The sequence below is a fragment of the Asterias amurensis genome, chromosome 19, assembly GCF_032118995.1.
Source record: "Asterias amurensis chromosome 19, ASM3211899v1".
NCBI lineage: Eukaryota > Metazoa > Echinodermata > Asteroidea > Forcipulatida > Asteriidae > Asterias > Asterias amurensis.
Genome location: NC_092666.1, coordinates 2,628,062 through 2,650,545, shown reverse-complemented (window position 1 = coordinate 2,650,545; position 22,484 = coordinate 2,628,062). Strand labels below are relative to the sequence as shown.

The 22,484-nt window shown below is 38.6% G+C and overlaps 2 protein-coding genes across 2 annotated transcripts; both read left to right on the top strand.

Annotated features, from left to right (window-relative positions):
* Positions 1-4,735: 4,735 nt before the first annotated feature.
* Positions 4,736-12,581, top strand: LOC139951502 (uncharacterized). Its single transcript, XM_071950436.1, has 5 exons — positions 4,736-4,894; positions 5,946-6,163; positions 6,943-7,110; positions 9,303-9,590; positions 10,982-12,581. The coding sequence occupies exons 1-5, from the start codon at positions 4,846-4,848 to the stop codon at positions 11,162-11,164; spliced, it is 906 nt and encodes a 301-aa protein (XP_071806537.1). The 5' UTR covers positions 4,736-4,845; the 3' UTR covers positions 11,165-12,581.
* Positions 12,582-16,231: 3,650 nt separating this feature from the next.
* On the top strand, positions 16,232-22,484 carry LOC139951810 (uncharacterized). Its single transcript, XM_071950877.1, has 4 exons — positions 16,232-16,886; positions 17,783-18,574; positions 22,340-22,407; positions 22,452-22,484. The coding sequence occupies exons 1-4, from the start codon at positions 16,232-16,234 to the stop codon at positions 22,482-22,484; spliced, it is 1,548 nt and encodes a 515-aa protein (XP_071806978.1).

Below are 22,484 nucleotides of genomic sequence, written 5' to 3'. Positions count from 1 at the left end.
GCTCTATGGTTGTGCACCATTTGCATTCATTGCACTTTTGATTCATATTTTTACAGTTTCTATAAAAAGTGTGTTTTGAAAACAACAGGCCCAGACAGTTGTGCCACATCAAGTGATACGCGCGACGCGCACAGCAATCTCCTTGCAAGGAGGCGTTACCCGAGGGCCTTACCATTTCATAGCTGGAGGGGTGTTGTGTTGAAAGAAATCATTGAACAATTAATTTTGCATTTTGTTTTACTTTTTTGACCAAAAAGTCTTGATGTTTTTTGATCGAAAAGGTGTTTATGAATGGGAATCAAAGTGTGTTGAATCGGTTTTCAACTAGTGGTTTACACCCGCCGATGCTTGGTTCTTTATAATTTACCTCGACTTGTCTCGGAAAAAAAATAATTATCAAGAACCAGGCCTCGGCTGGTTCAAAGCACTAGTTGAAAACGTCTTCACCACACATTAATTCCCTTATTGAAATAACAATATGTCGAGGACTTGACAATTTATATCGACCAACCCCAAAAACATTTAGGGGGAAATGATATTTTTTAGAGAACACCGACAGTTTTTAGGGATGCGCACCCCCGAATATAATCCCAAAAAAAATTCCACACCAAATGGACGGCCGTGTTGGGCAAGTCGAATCTGAATAAACAGCATGCCCGTATTCACGTTACCTGCTCGCCATTCAATAATGTAAAAAGTACATGCTAATCACGTGCCAAAATGGGGTCGGTGAGATTTTCTCGCGCAAAGATGTCCTTGCCACTAGTTCTATTGACTGATTACCAAAATATAATTGGACAATATTGGTAATTACTCAAAATAATTATTAGCGTAAAACCTTACTTGGTGATGAGTAATGGGGAGATGTTGGTAGTATAAAACATTGTGAGAAACGGCTCCCTCTGAAGTGGAGTAGTTTTCGAGAAAGAAGTAATTTTTCACGAATTTGATTTCGAGACCTCAGATTTAGAACTAGCACACAATGCCGTGTGACAAGGGTGTTTTTCTTTCATTATTGTCTCGCAACTTCGATGACCGATTGAGCTCAAATTTTCACAGGTTTGTTATTTTATGCATATGTTGAGATACACCAAGTGAGAAGACTGGTCTTTGACAATTACCAATAGTGTCCAATGTCTTTAAATGGCACAAAACAAATGTCAATACCTATACACTCCTTTTTCATGGAAACTGATAAACCCCCAAAAGTACAATTGTATGCTTGTACACAATAGTGTCTTAGGCTCAAACGTTGTTTATAGTGGTATAATTGCATAAGTCAATAGACCGTTACAAACAGTCAAGCGAAATTTGGTAAACAATAACTATAATTTTTTTCACGAGAACTTTGAAACTAGCAAAGGGCAAGTGTATGCATAGGATGTAAACAGGACTCTGGGACTCAAAATTTGTGTTAAGACATGGACACGTTTGGTAATTTGTCAAATACCAGTATTCTCACTTGATGTATCTCAACATTTGCATTTATGTAACAAACCTATGGAAATTTGGACCCATACTGGTCGTCGAGGTAGCGAGAGAATGATAGAGAGGAAAAACCCTTGTCGCACAAGTCGTGTGCGACTAGTGCCTTTAAAAGGTGTCTTTTAGTTCGAGACCTCAGGTGAGGTCTCTTATTCAATACAAATATTTTAGTGAGAAATAACCTCTTTTCTCAAAACCTGCCTTTCAGAGTGAGCGGTTTCTCACACTTTTATAATACTAGAAAGTTTTTATGATAACAATTATCTGGAGTAATTACAAATAGTGTCGAGTGCCTTTAATTGAACACATTGTATAATTCAAACAGTAAACCATTGCAAGCAGTCATGCGACGCGTCAGGAATGCATAGTTCCAAGTCAATGTCACTGAGGCTTTCAAATCGCCTCACATCCGTATAGAACCCCCAGTAAAAATAACAATCCGAGAACACGGCGTTTAGTTAAACGTTTTGTTTTGTTTTGTTTTATGCTGGTCAAATGAACGTGGGGTTCACGTCCGTTTTTGACCAGAAGCAGAAATTAAGGTCAACTTGATATTGTGTGTATGCAAAAGTTCGAGGAGGCTCAATAACCTACAATCTGACGTAAAAACAATAATTGTGAATTTTTGAAAATGTTCATCATCCGTTATGAACCAGTTTTTTTAACTGGGTCAAATGGGATAACCTAAAACTTTATTCGATTGATGGTTTTTGACAGGGTCTGTCTATGTTTGCGTTTTACCTTGACTGTAATGAGACGCACATGGGGAACGTTACCAGTTGTCCAACTAAAGTTAAGGACAGTCAACAGCGTCAATTTCGTCACGACGTAGAGGGGGTAAGTCCACCATTTCAATAATTTTTGAAGGTTAATACCTCACAAACTTCTGTTAGTCACGAAACAATATAAGACCTTCGAGCAAAGCTAAGCTTACTGTTACTGAAAAAATATAAACCCTGTACTTGAATGTATGTTTTGGGTATCGGCCGTATACCCAGACCACTGCAACGCGTATGCCTGGACATACCAATGGAGAGGAAACTCGCGTAACCACGGGGGTCCATACAGGTGAAAGGCAGAGTAGAAGCTATGGGTGCGTTCGTTTAGCTTCCCTGGGTCGACCCCGTCGTGTGGTTTTTTTCTTTCCAGGACAATATTGTGCAGATAATTACCCACGTTCGTCCTGGAAAAAAAACCCGCCACACACCGGGGTAGACCCAGGGCAGCTAAACGAACGCACCCAATGTGTTCATCCACCCGGATAAAAAAAATGTCGCCCTCTGTTGTCATTAAATCCGGTTTCTACTTTTCAATCCAATCTGCAAAATGTTGGTATTCTGTTCAAATATTGCTAATCTTTAATCCAGCGTTTTCCATTTTGATTACTATGTATTTTTTTTCTTCAAAAGGTCGTATCTCTCTTTATCGGTTGTCAAATTAGAATATACATTTACCAAACAGTTTTATTCATTTAAACATAGACGAGTCTATCTAGCTGACTGGTCATGGTTAAACGAAATTTCACAGATTTAACATTTAATGATAATGAAAAACTATTAGCGGAATGAGGTCACGAGTTGTTCCGTAAGGGAAATGGGGCGGGTCGGGGAAATGGGGCGGGTACACCGTCCCATAATATCGAGCACAAAATCTTATAGATGTTAAAATTGCATCGGGGATAAAGAATATTAATTGTTGTTTTTTTACCCATATACATCGATGTGTGTAGCACTGTATACTCGGTACTTTCCCGAGTCCTGTGAAAACAAATCACAGGCGTTTTTACTCGGGTGGGATTCGAACCCCCAACCTTTGCAATTCTAGAGCAGTGTCATACCAACTAGACCACCGAGATTGCCCGGTAGCTAGAGGCAGTTCGAACACAAAATCCTCAAAATCTTGTAAGGTTACCACCAGCCAAACTTACCCAAAGTTTGCATTGATGTGACTTGTGCCCCGCTAATTCTTTGATCAAAGAAACTCGTCAAGCGGATGAAGCGGTATGTTCTGCTTTAACATTTTCATAAAATTGGCCAATGAAGTAGGAATGCTATCGGGGTTGGTAAAACGCGACTCGGCTGGTGGGTCACTATGGAAAAACCCAAACACTACAAGTTGACCCCGTCTCTTGAAAGAACAAAAACAAACAAACATGTATTTCAAGTAGACCCCAACATTTTCCAACAACACTGTTGCAAATAAGTTTTGGGACTTTTACCATTGTCTATTTCTTGGCATAGTCCAGAAAAGCGATTTTCCTCATTGCGAAATGCCGGCATTTCCCTGTTTGGAAAATTGTATGGTAGCTTGGATAGGCCGTTCAAAAAGAAAAAACAAATATTAATTAGTAGTTGTTATATGATCGTTTTAAACACCCGAAGGGCGTCCAACATTGTTTACCCCTGGTCACTTGGCCTTAAATCATTCTCAACTCCATGGGGAGTGTACAGCCCGTGCTTCCAAATATGGAGCGCACTAAGCTTACCAATCACAAGATCCATCTCTGCCCTAGCAGGTACCTATTTACCACCGGGTGGAGAGAGGCTTATGGTTAATTGCTTGCTCAATGACACAATTACCTCGACGGGGATTCGAACCCACACTTTGCTGAACAGAAACACTAGAACTTGAGTTCGGTGTATCCGCTCAGCAACGACGCCCCATAAGTCTTATTAAACCTGACTTAACTAACAGTAAGGTTTGCGTTTACCACCATTTATTTAGACTCTGTAGTTGAGTTGGGGTGGTCCTGAAAAGAACCGTATGATCCTTGAATTAAGTTTTTTCCCAGAATCACCCCAACTCAATTAGAGAGTATCATTCATTATATGCTGTTTCCGCAAAATTTACTATAAATTGTATTTCCACCATAAAAAAGTTATAATCCTACTTATGGCTTATCTTAGATCTCATGATCCTGTTTAACTTAGGATAAGTCAGAACCAAAATAATGTATCACACCTCATAAAGATTAAGAAAATATTTTATAACCTTGCATAAGTATAATTCAAAAGTGCCATTTATTTAGAACATACATGTACCAGTCGTATCTATTTTATGAGATAACTTTCAAATGCATATTCTATTAATAATTTTGACTCGCACCTTAATTACAAGATTTATCTTATGACTCATGATAAAGACTTGTACAAATGAAAAGTTTTAAATGTAAGTCAAACCAATGACTGTTTTTTTTTGTCTGAGTCTCTTAATGTCACTTTAAGGCTTCCGTAAGTTTGCAACCGAAACCGAAACCCTTCCGACCGTCACGTGAATTCCAGCATAAACATAATAACGTGTAGAGACTCCTCTGCCGCATACTACTTTATCAGAACGTGAAAGAGTTGACATCCGGCAACCATGGGGTCCTTGTCTTTCCTTCTGCTGTTTGTAGGGATCTTTGTGTCAGGTAAGATTTAGTGCAAAATTCCTTAAGTTTTTAAGCAGATTCAATTCATTTCATTTCAAGAATACATTTATTTCCATACCCTCGAAAAGAATAACGACAGTTACATGTATTATAGAGTAAAGCAAAACATATCTTTAAGTAAGAGTAAACATAAATAATAGTGCTAACCATGCGTTTATTTTTTGTATACTGTTTCTGCTTTCTTATTTTTTGTATACTGTTTCTGCACCCCCGAACAAAAATATTGACAAAATAGGGACACCGCCAATATAGGGCTAGATAGCTCAGTTGGTAGAGCGCCGGCACGTTTCCGGAGGTCGTTGGTTCGAATCCCACTCTAGTCAATTCTTTGTTCAACCCCAAAAATCGTTTCTGTTTTTTATGCTGTCTCTGTTTTTTTGTTTTGTTTCTTTTCGGTTAGCAAAAATAATAAGATATTCGGGGGCAAAAGTATATATACACAGAACATTGACATGGGTTTCGTTGTGTAGGCTTAATATTTGATGCAATTTGGTTAAATTTCAGCACATTCTTTGATTTTATTTATTTATTTGTTTCGGGTTGTTTTAGTTATATTAGGCCTATGTCTTTTTCTTTTGCTTTTTTTACAGCAAAACTTACCAGAGTTTCGGGCACAAAAGTCTACTGATGCATATTATTTTTGGACGAATGCCTAATCAATGTATCCAATCCTAGGCTAGAATGAAAAGTAGTATGGTTCCTTTTTGACCAGTTAATAATAGCATCCAATACTGTTAATACAGGGAACTTTTTTCCCTTTTTTTTTTTAAACAACATATTTTACCCACTTATATGATAATCATATTTATCATGTTGACACCCACTCAGATGGTTTGTATCATCCGAACACACACAATATTCTAAACAAGTTTTAAGATTTAAACGCGTAAAAAAGGTGGGTGCAAAACCTATGCTTAGAAATGTGTTGGCATTCTAAACACTATTTTTAGAATGCAGAAACAGCAATATAAAGGTCTTTAGCTTTCAGTAAACATTTTCTCTAGGTTTGACCTCTGACCCTCTCTTTCAGCCCCAGCAGCCCAAGCAGTCAACATTGACGTCATCACCAAGTACATCACAACCGAAGTGACTACCCTAAAGCAAGATGAGAGCTTCCAGCTGATTGGCTACCTATGTGGCCAGATGAAGGACAACGGTATCAACGTTACTGTAGTGCTCAACAATAACCCGTACTGGATAGCGGTAGTGGGCGTGGTCAAATTCTACGTAGTGGATGCTGCCAATAAGGTAAGAGGTAGTTTTTGTTTTCCTTACAATAAGACGTTTATTCCATACTCTTGTTGGAAATTAGTACTATGAGAATTGATCAGTACATAGCAAGGTAAACAAAATCAAAAGTATACACAAGTAGTACATTATAAAAGCAACTAATAAGATAGGAGCGAAAGCGATGAGGCTGTTAGAGTAAATAAGCAGAGGCTTGTAGAAAACAGCCTTGTATATATACACAAAGAAAGAATGAAACAAACAAACACACAAACACCTCCAACAAACAGCAAGTCACGAACCAAGTTTAAGACAAGAAGAACAAAGATTTGACAAAATTCTGACGACAAAATACAAACATTTAAAGACACTGGACACTATTGGTAATTGATTGTCAAAGACCAGTTTTCACTTGGTGTCCCTCAACATAATGCATAAAATAACAAACCTGTAAAAATTTGAGCTCAATCTGTTATCATCGACCTTGCAAGATAATAATGACCGGACAAAACACCCCCGTCAAACGACGTCGTGTGCTCTCAGATTCTTAAGTTCGATACCTCAAATTCTAAATCTGAGCTCTCGAAATCGAATTCGTGTACAAATAAAATTATTTTTTCCCCGAAAACTACATCACTTCAGAGGGAGCCGTTTCTCACAATGTTTTATACCATCAACCTCTCCCCATTACTCGTTACCAAGTAAGGTTTTATGCTGATAATTATTTTGAGTAATTACCAATAGTGTCCACTGCCTTTAAACCTCTCAAACTTACGCTCCATAATATTGTAATTATTCAGACCGCAAAAGACGCACTGTGCACCAATGTCGACAAGCAAGGTGTTCCTCACGCTGGGTGCTTCGTACCATCCTGGCCATCGACCGGTGATTTGTTCGTCAGGGGACAAAATGGACCAGTGGACGCTGTATCATTCAGCTTGGATGCAGAGTTGGTACCTAAAACAGATGTAAGGATAAATTTGAATTTGGTAACAAAGCGAACTTGACTAGAGTGGGACTCGAACCAACGACCTTCCTGATTAACTTGTCGGTGCTCTACCAACTGAGCTATCTGGCCCTATGTTAGCGGTGTCCCTCTTTGTCAAAACCTTTATTATACAACCGTTAACTGCAAGTCTAGCTATGGATCACACCCAAATTTATACGATACAACCTGGGAAGTGGCAGCCAGGGGAGCACAAGGGGATGTGACTTCATAAGTCAGAGGTCTTTGGTTCGAGTCCCACTCAAGTCAATTTGTCTTTATTCAAACCCACATTTTTATAAATTTACCCAGTTGACCTTGTAGTTTATATTGGAATTTGAATGTCCTGTAACATTTTTTACGTGTAAAACTTTGGGGCTTCATTCTGGTGAGCTTGTGTTTTAATTGGGCTTAAACGCATGGGGTGGATTTCACAAAAAGTTAGGACAACCCTTATCTTGAGTTAGGACGAGCTACTCGTCTCAACTAAATAGCACTATCCTTATTGTTATATCTCCGAGGACGAGTCAAAAGTTAGGTCTAGTCCTAACTCTTGGTGAAATCGATCCATGGACATGCTTAGTAATTGTCAAATACCAGTATTCTCACTTGGTGAATCCCTACTTATGCATAAAATAACAAACCTGTGAAAATGTGGACTCAATTGGTCATCGAAGTTACAACAGTAAAAGAAAAAAACACCCTTGTTGTACAAATGTCTGTACTTTCAGATGCCTGAAAAAATGACAATTTAGGTATAGTGGATTAACTAAATACATGTGTTCTATACAGAGCTGCAGTTCTTTTTTTTTCTGGGTAATTTCCGGGTTCAGCTAACGCAGAATTGTGTTAATGTCTTGGGCATTGTTGTAAATAAAGACATTTCCGTGTCACGGGATCTCTTCCTGCTTGCCGGATTGTGATGTTCAACATGACTGTAACATTGACAACTACACAGCGAAGGTCGAACGTGTCATTCTCGAGTTTCGTTATGCAAATGAAAAAAACAAATTCAAGCACTTGAACACAGAGGGCAGTACACTTATATTGAGACAATGGGTGGGGTGCGTTTGAGTAGCTTCCCCGGGTCGACCCCGGGGTGTGGCGGTTTTTTTTCCAGTATAAACGTGGGAATTATCTGCACACGTTCGTCCTTAAACAACAAAATAGGCAACTTTCCTAGGACGAACGTGGGGTATGTATCTTCACACGTTCGTCCTGGGAAAAAAAAAAACCGCCACACAGCGAGGTCGACCCGGTGTGGCGGTTTTAGTCTTCCGCCGTGTGCAGTTTTTCGGGTGACGTAGTCGGACATATCAGCACGTTTTTCGAACGGTTTTAGCTTTCCGGCGTGTTCAGTTTTCCGGGTGACCTGTCAGATACCGCCGCGAGTACCCTGGCGAGTATACTGTAGTTCTCTCAGCAGTGACCCAAAATTGTTTATATTACGATTCTTTTCTGTGTATCCACATAATCTCTTGCCCCCATCTTTACATGTATTCATGGGTACAACTTTAGGCAGGTAACACTCTGCTTGCATAAAAAACAACTCATACGATCCACGCGTTTGCCGCTAGTTGTACTCGACTCGTGGACGCCGCCATGACAGCTACCGGCGGGTAACGGATGACTCAATACGGCACTAAAAACTGACTACTTTCGCTTGCTGTGCGCAATCATCGCATGACGTAATGCTACCGTATTTGGTCATTCGGAAAACTGAACACAACGGAAAGTTGAAACCGCCACACCGGGGAAGCTTATCGAACTCACTGAGTTGTAGGAACTTGCGAGTAGAAGCCATTCGGTGCAACCGAATATACACCTTATTGCACCGGGTACCTGAGTAGACTGCACACTTGTGCCGAAAGTGGCTTCAATCAACCACATTGCCTAAGAACGTTAATGTTCATGTTCGTCTATTGTGCTTTTCTTGGTCAGGGTATGCCTACCACAAGCTTTGGCTTTTCTGGTGATCTCCCATTTCCAAATCTCTTTACTGTTGTTTGTCATTGTTATTTTGATTCTATGTTGGAATAGAAATAATTGTCTTGAAATGAAATGAAATGAAATGAAATGAAATGAAGTGAAAGAAAACTGGTTCGCACATGTTGAATCTCTAATCTCTCAAATTACGTAAATTTATAACAATCGTATTATGTTTTTTTCTTCCAGAAGAAGAACTGGAAGCAAAGTCCAGAAAGTGACCAGCTTGAAAACTCAGTTTCTTATCCCGAAGGCGGTATATACAAATCTGACCCTGCAGTGACCACGATTTACCTGACAGAAGTGATATCGTTGTCAGCTGCTCAGGCACTTCCTCGGCTCAATGAAGCCTACCTCAAGTTTACCTTCTGCCCTACTCCTGTCACGGGTACAAGGTACACCGTGACCAGCACTGTGTTTGGGTCGGATGGTGAAAGTTCCTGGGTGCAATATATCTGTGACAAGTCTCCTTGTGAGGTTAGTCTTTGATCAAGACGTTACCAACTGGATGTCTCAATTAATTTAAGGACACTGGAAACCTTTGGTAATGTCGCAGACCAGTCTTCTCCTTTGGTGTATCTCAACATATGCACACAGTAATAAACCTGTGCAAATTTGAACTCACTTGGTTGTCGAAGTTGCGAGATAATGTAATGCAAGAAAAAACACATTTGTCACACAAAGTTGAATGCTTTCAATTGCTTGATTTTGGGACCTCAAAATTTAATTTTGAGTTCTGGAAGTCAAATTCAAATTAAGTGGAGAGTTACTTCTTTCTCGAAAACTACGTTTCCTCAGAGGGGGTCGTTTCTCTGAATGTTTTAAACTATCAACAGCTCTCAATTGCTTGTTACCAAGTAAGTTTTAACGCTAACAACTATTTTGAGAAGTTACCAATAGTGTACAGTACCGTCAATAAGGGTAATAAAAGCACACTCACAAAAAATAACATCAATATTAGACAAGACGGAAGTGGGAACAGTAAGATGAAGGGAAATATAATACTCCTGGACAGCTTTTTGAAACAAATTAAATTTCAGTCTAATTTACTCTTTGCTTTTTATGGTACTACTAAACATTTATTTTGTCAAAATGATTCTGTTCTTTCTTATTGTGAGCACGGAAATTAATGTTTCATTGTTTGAATTTAATTGAATTTAATGAAAATAATATCCTAATGAAAACAAAAGAGGACTTTTGAAGTTAAAAAGTGACGGAGGACTGTTGGTGGCAGCAACTGTTTTTGGTAAAGTGCGCAAATTCAGAACTACTTAACCTGACTTTTTCGCAACTATCCATTGCGCAAGCACTAACTATTGAAAAGGGTGCATGCTGGTCTAGCTAGCGATGAACTTGATCGCTCGCTAGACCAGCATGCACCTCACTTCACACCTAACGCGCGCGAACCGAGTATTTGATTAAAGGTCTTCTTTACCAGGGCCTAATTTCATAGCGCTGCGTAGCGGCCGATTTTGTGATAACTGCCCCCCACCCTTCCCCCCTCCCCCTCTCCTGCACGATTTCCATTTCATAGCGCTGCTACCTGTAAGCACACACGTGAAGGCATGCTAACCTTCCGGTGCTTATCGCACGAACATAAATGACGTCACAATGCAAATCCATAGAAAACGCGCAACATGGCCGCTCAGTTCTTTTGATAATCTGTGAGCATAGAGTAAGGAGTAGAGTGTACTTACTCTATGCTGTGAGATACGCTTGCACCCTAGGAATTTTTTCTGCTACGGTAAGCTTGGAAATTTGCTTACCCTTCAAGCTGGCGCTATGAAATTGGGCCCTGGTATGTCTACTGCAACTTAGCGTTCCAAAGTTTCTTGTTAATCTTTTCCACCTGTGTTTGTTTTACACAGCCGAGTGACACGACCAATATGATCGCCCATGATGGACGCCAGCTCCCAAGTAATACAGTGACCACACCCTCTGGACGATGGACTACCCTGTATGCCACGGTTGTCTGCTGGGGTGGACCTTTCGACCCGGCCGCCAAAACCTTTGTTGGTCATTTTAACTTTAACGCCGTTATTGGTTCCTAGGGAGGAAGCCAAAAGGAAAGATTGTTTTGGACCAGTACTGTTGCGCCTTATTTGATGGAAATTCGCATTTTCGGATGGATAATAAAAATAATTATTAATTTTGGTTTTACCAGTTTGTGTAAGCACTGTGTACTCGGTATTTTCCCGAGCTCTATTTTTGCCTCATATACCAGCCTGGACGAAAACGGCAGCAAGTTGCGTTTGATGAAAATCATGCACCTCACTTCACACCTAACATGTTTTCAATCATTAAGGAGCTTGAGTTTGCAAGATGTTTGGTATTTATTGTATAAAAAACCGAACATTTGAACACAGGCTCTGCTTTTCAGAAGAACGTGTCCGAAACAGCTACGGTTAGATCAGTGAATCTGTCAGTATTAAAGTCACCTGGAAATAGATTTTTTTTTTTTTCTTTCAAACATAAGATTATATGCTTATGAACAATAAAACAATTTTTTCGTAATTGTTGTCACGATTTATTTGTTTAAAAAATATATAAAATTGTTTGGGGCTGACTCCGCCTACCCCTTTTGTGACGTCAATCGAGGCAGACTTTGCCTGCAATGCGTATAGTAAACACACGTGCAAAGTACATGTATCGTCCAAGTCGTGAGTTGGTACATTTCAAAAAGTTTTTTTCTGCATTCAGCAGCAAACACCTGGTCGGCTTTTTTTTTTAAACGTACAAACTCACGACTTGGTCCGTACATGTACTTTGCAATTGTGTTTATCTACGCATTACAGGCGTCACGAACAGCGCCCTCTCGGGTCGGGGTCTACTCTTAAATTTGTAAATCACATAAGAACTGATTTTTTAAAACCTTAGTTAACTGTTTATTCACATTTCACTCATCAAAACACATATATTAGTGACAAAAGCTTTATTTTGAAAAAATACCACTTCCAGGTGACTTTAAAGAACAGACAAACTCGCGCGATCATAGCCGTATCTGTAGCCAAAGTCGCCGTTTTAGACATGGTCAAAGATTCGCGAAAAGCCATATTACGTCATCAGCCATGTGACGTCGTTTGTGAGAATCTTAAAAAATTAGGAAAATTATACACAATGTGCAAATATTATGAATTTTCAAGCATACTAGCAACAAATCAAACTTTTCCTTTTCGAGTTGTACTCGCGCTTATTATCCTTCCACCCTTTTTCCCGAAACTATCCAAGTCTTATGAATTTTATTTAGTTACTTAAGCGACTTTTAATGGGATTTGCTTATCAATTGTTTACAATGTGTTTCATCTGTTGTAATTTTTTTAGTTTTACTAACTTTGAATTTTTGAATTTTTATTGATCAAAAAATATATTTTCAACCTCAGATTTTGTGAAAAACTTACAACTCTGAGTCTGAACTTTTATCGGTCTAAACATATAATTTCAACCCTCAAGTCAAAAAAAAAAAAAGAACAACTGGCTACACATCAGCCGTTGACGGCGTGCTTCAAAATGGCAATGCGTTATTGTCATTTGTGGGAAGAGGATTTGCTTTACCACCTTGTTGCCCAAAATGGAACTGAATAAGCGCACATTACTCTCCGTTAAAAAAATAAAATTAGTTGATTTTGTGCGCTCTTCATTCAAAACAACACAAGAAAACTACACAAATTCACAAACTCGGTGATATTAATAATTATTGGAAAGAAATCCTTTTCTTGCAATATTTTAAAGGAATAGGAATAACTCTAGCAATAATGACATGAGGGTTGTGATAAAATCTAACAAAGGGAGAAAGCAATTAAACTGACTGACTGACTTTTGGGTCATTCCATCTTAAAAAAAAATCAATTAACCAGGTCATAATAGAATAGAGTAAAGCCATGGTTTTTATTTTTTGTATTGACAATTATTGATTTCGTCTTTTAAATAAACCTTTTGATAATAAGTATGCGTGGTTTGTTACTTCCTATGCGATATGCGAGTTCTTACTTTCGTTGGTTATACACAACTAATAACTTAAAGGGAAGGTATAAAATTTGGTATTCTTGCCTGAAATTAATGGTTACGGGAAAGAAGAACAGAAGCTTTTGCATTTTGGAACCGTTCAATTGTTTTAATCCTACATGATTGTAGATGACTGTATACAATAAAACTAGCCTTAGGGAAAGACTTAGGGTTGACACGTCAGGCAATGAACTACGTTTTGCATTTATACCATAGCTCATTTCGATAGGTGACAGATGCTTCAGTTTATAACAGCTAATTCCATTTTCTTAATGAAAAATAAGCTATTTCAAAAAGTAGTCGCGTTCTTGACATATAGCCGAAAGTCTGGAGCGAATGTTGTCAAAACAGGAAAAATAATCCCTAACAAAGAAATACACAGTCTGAGAAACGCTACAAACAGTAACGCTTCTCAGATGACAACTCTTATAATTAGCTGAGATAAATAACCGAACTCAATTTCTATAACCAAATTACTTCAAAATGGATTGATTATCAATAATGCTTTATACTATGCTGTTTTCCTACCATGTAAATTTGTATTGCCTTTAATATTAAGAGTGACAACCAAACGTAATACTTGCCCTTTAAGCTCTAGATTATTTTCTGTGACTCGGTCTTGCACGCTTCAACGAGTCGGCTTCGAACTGGCGTTTAATAATAATCACGAGTTGGAATTAAACAGACGATTTGATCAACAAGGAGGGATTTCAGAAATCTTGGCTGATGGGGAGGTTTTATTTATAATGTTCTACTCCTTGATGAGGTAAACTTGGATAAAATGATGCTGGTTTTAGTTTTGCTGCTTTTAGCAGTCGGTCTAGATAACTCCGAAAGACTACAAGGGAAAGAAGGTAAACATTTGTATATTACTCCGCCTTTTTTGTTGTACTACACAATTTTATTGTTGTCTCCATTTTTGTCATGCAAACAAATAAAAAAACAAACCATTCTTAGCTTGTGTCAATCTAATATTGAAACTTACTGTTTTAAATCGACACGTTGAATTCTTTACCTTTGTTAAAGATTTCTGTATGAAATACAGTATTACTGATGTTAGGGTATTTTATAGCAAACAAGGGGTATTCCCTTTATGGCAGATTAAAGTAAACAGATGCAAACCTATACACAAACAAAATACAAAATATCCATTGCTTGACTTGTGTCAATCTTATGTTGAAACTTGCTGCTGTAAATCGACAATTTTGTCAAAGATTTTGTCTGAAATACAGAAAAACTGGATTATTTGTAGATCTGTTTTTTTGGCAAACAAGGAGTATTCTATTGCAGACTAAAAATAAACACATGCTAACCTATTTACATTAAAAAGACGACACATCCTTTAAATTCAAAAGACAGTTTTATTCTTAAATGTTCACAGGCTGGTTGAAAGCATGGCTATGTCCGTTCTCACCAAAACAATTTTTTGGGACAACAAATTAAGTGGCATAACAGATGGATTGCACGTGACGTCATTGACCACCATCTTTGATGTAAAGCAAAAGGGAGGTTTAGCTGCACATTACGCGAGCAAACACATGAACGTGAACGTCAGACAAATTTCTCTTTTCTAGGATGACGTCACCATTTTGGGCTTATTACATGCTCACGCATGACGTCTGTACGTACTACCTGACATACAAAATTGTAATTTCACGTACGTATGCTTAAAACGTGAGATTTTTACAACATTTTCTGACGTTCACGTTCACGTTTTTGCTCGCGTTTAAACGTGCCGCTAAACTTCCCCAATGAGTGAGTGCACGCGTGTACGCGCTGTGTACGATTCTCAGCCAATGGTAAGAGAGAAAGATGGCGGCCAATGCAATGGGTCTAATAAAGATTGTTCGATTTTCGGGTAAAAAAAGAAAAACAAAACCAAAAACTTACCGGTGAATGGTGCCCGATTAAAAAAAACTCTTAAAATAGCCTTCTACGAATTATCTTTTTTTCCAGAACAACGGGGGGTGGCTTAAAAATGTGCCAGAAATTTAGCCCCGATAAGATGGTTTATAATGTTGTGTAATATTCGCCGGTTTCGGATAAGTAAATTAGTTGTTTAGACCAAGTTTATTGCATGAGTACATGCTTTTGGCATTTTGGCGTGGAAAATCAAGCCTCCGTGTGCCTAAATTTAGAAATAAAAGTATAATTTATCCATTAGCTCAGTAAGGTCAGCGGACTCAAAGGAAAGTTAAAAAAGTCCCACAAATCTTTTGAGTCAATTATTCGGTGGTGCAATTATTTCGCTTTAGACAACGAGTTTGCATCCGTCAGGAGAATGTTGTTCTTTCTTTTCTGCTGACATTGTTGAAGAGAACATTCTTGAGTGGTGGTACTTTCCTCCACTGGGAGGCAAATTCCATGAATATCAAGCGGGCGACAAACCTAGTATAGATCCGACCAATAATACTATAGGTTTTCTCGGTCAATTCCGGCAAATGAGCAGCCAGTTTAACCACCAAGCTATTCTATTTCGCGCGAAATCGAATGCTACTGAAAAGGGTCATTCGACTTGTTTTATTGCGTCATTCGATTTAACAAAATAATTATTCAATTTAACCATTCATCAAAGCAGCATTCAAATTCGCAGTCGCTTCTTGAGGCGTGCGTGTCACGAAAAAGAATGACGATACGCTAAACTGGACCGAGTGCTGAAAGGAGTTTGACTCGACTCAAAACGAAATTGCATGGCCGAATTCAGAATTTAAAACGCAGTAACAACTGGAGAGGCAACACAGCTTTAGTTCGAACGCATAACAATGAAATTGGCTGCTCATTTGCCAAAATCGGCCGAGAAAACCTATATAGTTTAGTGAAAATTGTGTCACATAGTTATATCAGCTATGATTTCTGCTCTACCAACCAGGCCTACCAAAGCCTACAGCATCCGTATGGACTGTAAAGGGGGTAACCCTATTTCAGCTCCAGGAGTAGGCGGTAACGGCCCCTGGAAAAAAATAGTTGATTCGTAGCCCACACCTTGAAGTGGCGTTCAGACATCGGGTGTCTGGCGACTTGCATAACAACAAAAACAGTGTTGAAACACTGAAATCAATTGTTTTAACTGGACATAAATGTGATGTATTTTTCGGTACAAAGTCAAAAGTGATATCATGGGCATGATCCACAATCAGAAGGGCGTGTTCCTGGTGCTTTTAGACCTAAGTGCCGCATTCGACACTGTTAATCACAATGTCCTTTTCAACAGATTAGAATGTGAGATTGGCATTACAGGGACAGCTCTTGAGTGGTTTAAGTCTTACTTCAGTGGTAGAACAACACAGGTTTTGATAGACAATACTTATTCAGCCTCACACGATATGCTTTATGGATTGCCGCAAGGATCAATTGTTGGACCGAAATCCTTTACCATTTACACCATTCCCATTGGTAGAATCATCAAGGGGAACAATCCACTCTACCACATCTATGCTGATGATATTCAGATTTATACCAGTTTCACACCTTCGGATTCATCATCTATTCAGTCTGCCTTACAGGCGCTCACAAAGTGCATTGTAGAATTAAAATCCTGGATGACTGAAAATATGTTGAAACTGAACAACAATAAAACCGAGTTCTTTGTTGCAGCCTCACCTCATTTCAATCGCCTCATGCCCAGTGTTCAACTGCATATTGGAGATGAAATTATCACACCCACTAAAACTGTTCGGAACCTTGGCATTGTCTTTGACAATCTTATGTCTATGTCTTCACAAATAACATCATTGTCTAGGTCTGTGTCATACCATCTGCGTAACATTACACGTATAAGAAGGTTTCTAGACGTTGACACATGTAGCAGTGTTACAAGGTCTCTTGTTCTTTCACGATTGGACTATGGCAACGCACTTTTACTTGGAGCGAACACAACTCAAATTATTAGACTTCAACATCTTCAGAATTGGGCTGCCAAACTAATATTTTGTGCTTCTAAACATGATCATGCAACTCCTTTTCTCAAAGAGCTACATTGACTCCCGGTGAAAGAGCGCATTCAATTCAAAATATTGGTGCATGTGTATAAATGCTTAAATGGACTTGCACCAGCATATCTTTCATCTTGTTTTTCTTTTCACATTCAAACTAGGGCTGGGCTTCGCTCAGCATCAGAAAAAACCCGTCTTGCTGAAAATAAACCGAGCAAATCTCTTCAATCCGCTGCATCTAATTCATTTTCCTTAGCCGCTCCAGGACTGGAACCATCTTCCCATCACAATACGCACCTCAATTTCACTGCCTATTTTCAAGAAAGCACTTAAAAAACATATTTTTCCTTAGTGTCTGTTTATTGCTTTATTGTTCATGTTGTATTATCTGCATTGCTATTGTTCGTTTCAAGCGCTATGGTCTAAATGAAATGGTGCTATATAAAAACCCATTGTATTGTATTATATTGTATTGGTACAGGGTTTACGATATTGCAGGCCTTCTTTGTACATGCATACAGCCGACTTAAAAGACAATTAATTTGTGCATGTCCTCTTGGCAGCCCCCCCCCCCCCAATGTATTCTTAAGATAATTTAAGGGATGGGGTCGGGGGCTATTTTCTGTACAAGAGGAACATATTTTGTTTAAAATATTGGCAAATCTGAACAAATTACAGCCATGATTAATATTCTTGATTTACATAATTTTTTGTTTTGATTTTCCTTTTGTGCAGATGCTATTCAGACTTTCCATTGGTCCCTTGGTGACAATGACACCGTCTCAATCAGCAATGAAAACTCCTGCGACGCATTTAAACCCCTTGAAGGAATGTTCGTTCCCATCAAAGACGTGCCAGATCTGAATGGCGTTCGGTTTGTACCCGCACCGGGAGTCGTTCTTGATTCCTGTGCCGTCTCCAGCGACTTGAAAGCCCCACTAATTCTCGGCGAATACAACAACAGCTGTATAACGGACCCGTTGTTTTGTACGAATGGTAGTTTTACATGGGCAGTATGGATGAAGATACAACCTCACAACCAGAGCGTAATGGGTTTGGTCAATCTGATTAGCGCGGGAAACTATGACAGTTTCAAGTCTGGATTCAACATTTGGCTCAGCGGTGACATGCTGCTTTGTTCTGCAAATAACAACAAAGAAAGATCATCCATTGTGGTCAACATGACTTATCTTGTAGACGAACGAAGCATACAGAAGGGACAATGGTTTCATCTTGCATGCTCATTTAACTTTTTAAGTCACGGGCAGATCGCAATGATGTACTTCAACGGCTTAACAGTTAAAAATAATTCAACTCCGGATTGGGATGAATTTCTTGATATGCAGATTCAATACAATATCAACGATAACGAATTGGACAATTACCTGAGACTCGGGAGCTACATTACACCTTCTTTGACTGATGAATCCCTTGACCTAGTTATAATTGATTACAGCAACTTGATGGTGACTGATGGTATTCTTGGGCCAGATACAATTCAGAATCTCTACGCATGTGGATCAATGGGTAAGTAAATGATTTTAAAGTTTGGCACACCATCCGTTTTCATTTTATAAGGCACTGAACACTATTGTTAAATACTCAACAAAAATGTAGCATAGAAACTAACTTAGTAACGAGCAATGGAGAGCTGCTGGGGTCGATTTCACAAAGGGTTAGCAATAGTCCTAACTTAGGACTGTAGTCCTAGGAGATATGAGAAACTTAAAAACACTGGACACTTTTAGTCATATTGTCAAAGACCAGTCGTCTCACTAGCTGTATTTCGACATATGCACAAAATAACAAACTTGTGAAAATTTGAGCTAAATCGGTCGTCGAATTTGCGAGATAATAATGAAAGAAAAAAACACCCTTGTCACACGAAGTTGTGTGCTTTCAGATGCTTGATTTCGAGACCTTTAAAATCTAATTCTGAGGACTCGAAATCAAATTCGAGAAAAATTGGTTCTTTCTCAAAAACTACTCCACTTCATCAGAGGGAGCCGTTTCTCAAAATGTTTTATAATACCAACCTCTCGCATTACACATTACCAAGAAAGGTTTTATGCTTATAATTAATTTGAGTAATTACCAATAGTGTCCACTGCCTTTAAGATTAGTCCTAAGTTAGGACGAGTATCCCTTTTATGGTGTCTTTTTGTATTCTAAATACTTTTCGATCTGTGTTTTTTGTTTATGATGACATATGCAATATAATTTATCAAAAACATTAGAATTAATATAAATTAAAGTCACCTGGAAGTGTTATTTTGTCAAAATAAAGATTTTGTCACTAAAGTATGTGTTTGATGAGTGGAATATGAATAAACAATTAACTAAGGTTTAAAAAATTAGTTTCCATGTTATTTACAAATATTAAAATAAGCCCGACCCAAGAGGGCGCTGTTTGTGACGTCAATCGAGGCGCGACTAATCTAATGCAGTGCCAACACAAGATAGTGACGCTTGGCGCAAGCTAAAACGTGCCCTCAAAGTTGAAACGATACCTGATTTTTTTCACGTTAGGCAAATGCTCCATTGGGTTCGTTACGTTTTCCAGGTACCTTCTTCGACTTCCGCACTAGCTGGACAAATTGTTGGGATGGCGTCATATTTCAGAAAAGAACTTTTCTCTTCGTGTCAAAATGTGTAGTGTATTCCGGATTCTCGAAGCACGACGGCTCGAAGTGTTTGCTGCCCAGCGCTGGAAAAGACTTGCAAACTGACCCCATCTTTAGTTGTTTTGCTGCATCCAGCAGCAATACACCTGGTCGACATTGCCGGAAAAGTGCAAGAAAAAACCTTTTTCGAAACGTACAAGCTCGCGACTAGGACTTGAATGTACTTGCACGTACGTGTGTTCGATGTTCGATCGAGGCAAAGTCTGCCTCGATTGACGTCACAAAAGGGGGTGGCGGAGTCACCCCGACACAACTTTATTCAAAAATTACTCAAAACAATTACTCAAAACATTATTTTATTGTTCAGAAACATAATGTTTGGGAAAAAATAATTCCAGGTGACTTTAACATATACATCAAATGGTATGTATTGAGAACTAAAACATTGATGACGTCATCTTATGCTTATAGCTCCATCTGCGGATATCAACAATAAATTAAGAACCTCGATTATTAAATGATGAATCATGAGACAAGAATTAAATTTGTTATTGTTTTGTTTGTCTCTTTTTACTCTTTATAAGCATTTTTATGTTGTCAAGCTCCCCGGGGTTGGTTAGCTTGATAAATCTTATTATTATTGCATGAACAATGACGTCATGCAAACTCTGAACTCAATATCTGAATCAGCAACGCACATTCTTTTGTATGTAAGGAAAACTGAGCCGGTACTGTACGTACAAAGCCTATAATATAAAAAATGGCAAATGCACTGCGGAATTAGCAGTGAGTACCTTAAAGACACTGGACACTATTGGTAACTGTCAAAGACTAGTCTTCACAGTTGGTGTATCTCAACATATGCACGAAATAACAAACCTGTGAAAATTTGAGCTCAATCGGTCGTCATAGTTGCGAGATAATAATGACAGAAAAAACACCCTTGTCATACGAAGTTGTGTGCTTGCAGATGCTTAATTTCGAGACCTCAATTCCTACTTGTAGATCTGAGGTCTCGAAATCAAAATCGTGGAAAATTAATTCTTTCTCGAAAACTACGTTACTTCAGAAGGACTCGTTTCTCACAATGTTTTATACCATCAACCTCTCCCCATAATACTCGTTACCAAAAAAAGTGTTATGCTAATAATTATTTTGAGTAATTACCAATAGTGTCCATGGCCTTAAAGGGGGAACAACAAAGGGCCAGTTCCGAACGCATTGGCACTTTAAAGGCACTGGACACTTTTGGTAATTACTCAAAATAATTGTTAGCATACAAACTGACTTTGAACGAGCCGATTTGAGAGCTGTTGAAAGTTAAAAAAACATTGTGCGAAACGTCTCCCTCTGAAGTAACGTAGTTTTTTTAGAAAGATGTAATTCCTCACTAAAGTATTTGAATTGAATTCGATACTCAGCTGACTCGATGTCTCGAATTCAAGCATCTGAATGCACACGAATTGTTCCATCATTCTCTCGCAACATCGACGACCAATTGAGTTCAAATTGTCACAAGTTTGTTATTTGATGCATATGTTGAGATACACCAAGTGAGGAGACTGGTCTTTGACAATTATCAAAGATGTCCAGTGCCTTTTTGTTAAAGAAGCCATACAATTTTATATGATATTTATGTGAATCATATTTTGGAAATATCATATCCAGCCATATAATCATTACAAAACTATGTTTTTTACTGCACAACAAAGTGCCTACTCCGAAGGCAATGTGCCCTTTAATGTTAAATTTAAACTGCTTGCTGTAGTTCAGTAGAACCATAGAGCAAGGGTTGAACCAAGGACAGTGGTAAACAAGGGGGGGGGGGTGGGGGGGTGGGGGTATTAATAATTGCCCTTGAACGATCGATAACACAGTTGGGTGCATGCGTAGGTATGACGCAGTCGCAATTGTAACACGACCAGTTCGTTTAGGCGATTATACATCCAGAGCCCCGTCACTATAATAGTAATAGAATCTAATTTTTAAACGTTTTTGTTATTATTTATTATCTATATAATTATTATATCGTTTTTCTTTTTTTCTTTTACAAAATGATTACCAGTTGGACAGGGGCTATCAAGATTATACACAAGTATAAAAACTGTCATCTTGAGATGTGTTAAACTAGACCCTGCCAACGATACAAATATGATTATAATAATATACAAGGGAAATTGTTGCACACGAACGCTTTTAAAATCGCACATTGAAAACCAATAAAACAAATGCAAACCCAGATTATTGTTAAAACGGCACCCACAAAACACCATAACACGAGGAGGAATGGACAACAGTTAAAAAACCCTTAGCCAAACTAAGACTGGTACCAAGAACATCTTTTAAAACAATAAAGGAGGAGCTAAAACAAAAATTAAACATCAAATTATAAACCACCAACACTAAAACGTTGTGCTTCCAGCATCCAAGCCACGGCTGCACAGGTTAACCCTTCACAATGGCCATTATCGTTGATGAATCGTTTACGTCCGAAAATCTAAGCGTTAACGTTTCTGTTGTTTTTCATCAAAGAGGGCCTTCAATGACATCACGTCCAAGGTGACCATGCTGATATTGTCTTTAATGCACGTTCAAAATACTTATTTTTAGTTTAAAGTGAAGCTGTTGAAATAGCCAAGCCATTCTTTTATTCCCTGTACGTTATTAGATTGGGACCTGGAACTCCGTAGTCTGGTGCGGGTGTCAAAAGGAGTCGGCCCGTTCACTCTCAAGCTTGTGTGCTCAACAAGTGCCTCAACAGGACCTTCCACCACGTGGAGTATCTACAAATCAAAACTGGGGGTGTTGGATGA

Coding starts and splice junctions, on each gene's coding strand:
- LOC139951810 (XM_071950877.1), top strand. CDS start 16,232: ATGGGCATGATCCACAATCAGAAGGGCGTGTTCCTGGTGCTTTTAGAC. Junction 18,575..22,339: donor CTACGCATGTGGATCAATGG/GTAAGTAAATGA, acceptor GTACGTTATTAG/ATTGGGACCTGGAACTCCGT. Junction 22,408..22,451: donor GCCCGTTCACTCTCAAGCTT/GTGTGCTCAACA, acceptor CACCACGTGGAG/TATCTACAAATCAAAACTGG.
- LOC139951502 (XM_071950436.1), top strand. CDS start 4,846: ATGGGGTCCTTGTCTTTCCTTCTGCTGTTTGTAGGGATCTTTGTGTCA. Junction 6,164..6,942: donor TAGTGGATGCTGCCAATAAG/GTAAGAGGTAGT, acceptor GTAATTATTCAG/ACCGCAAAAGACGCACTGTG. Junction 7,111..9,302: donor AGTTGGTACCTAAAACAGAT/GTAAGGATAAAT, acceptor TTTTTCTTCCAG/AAGAAGAACTGGAAGCAAAG.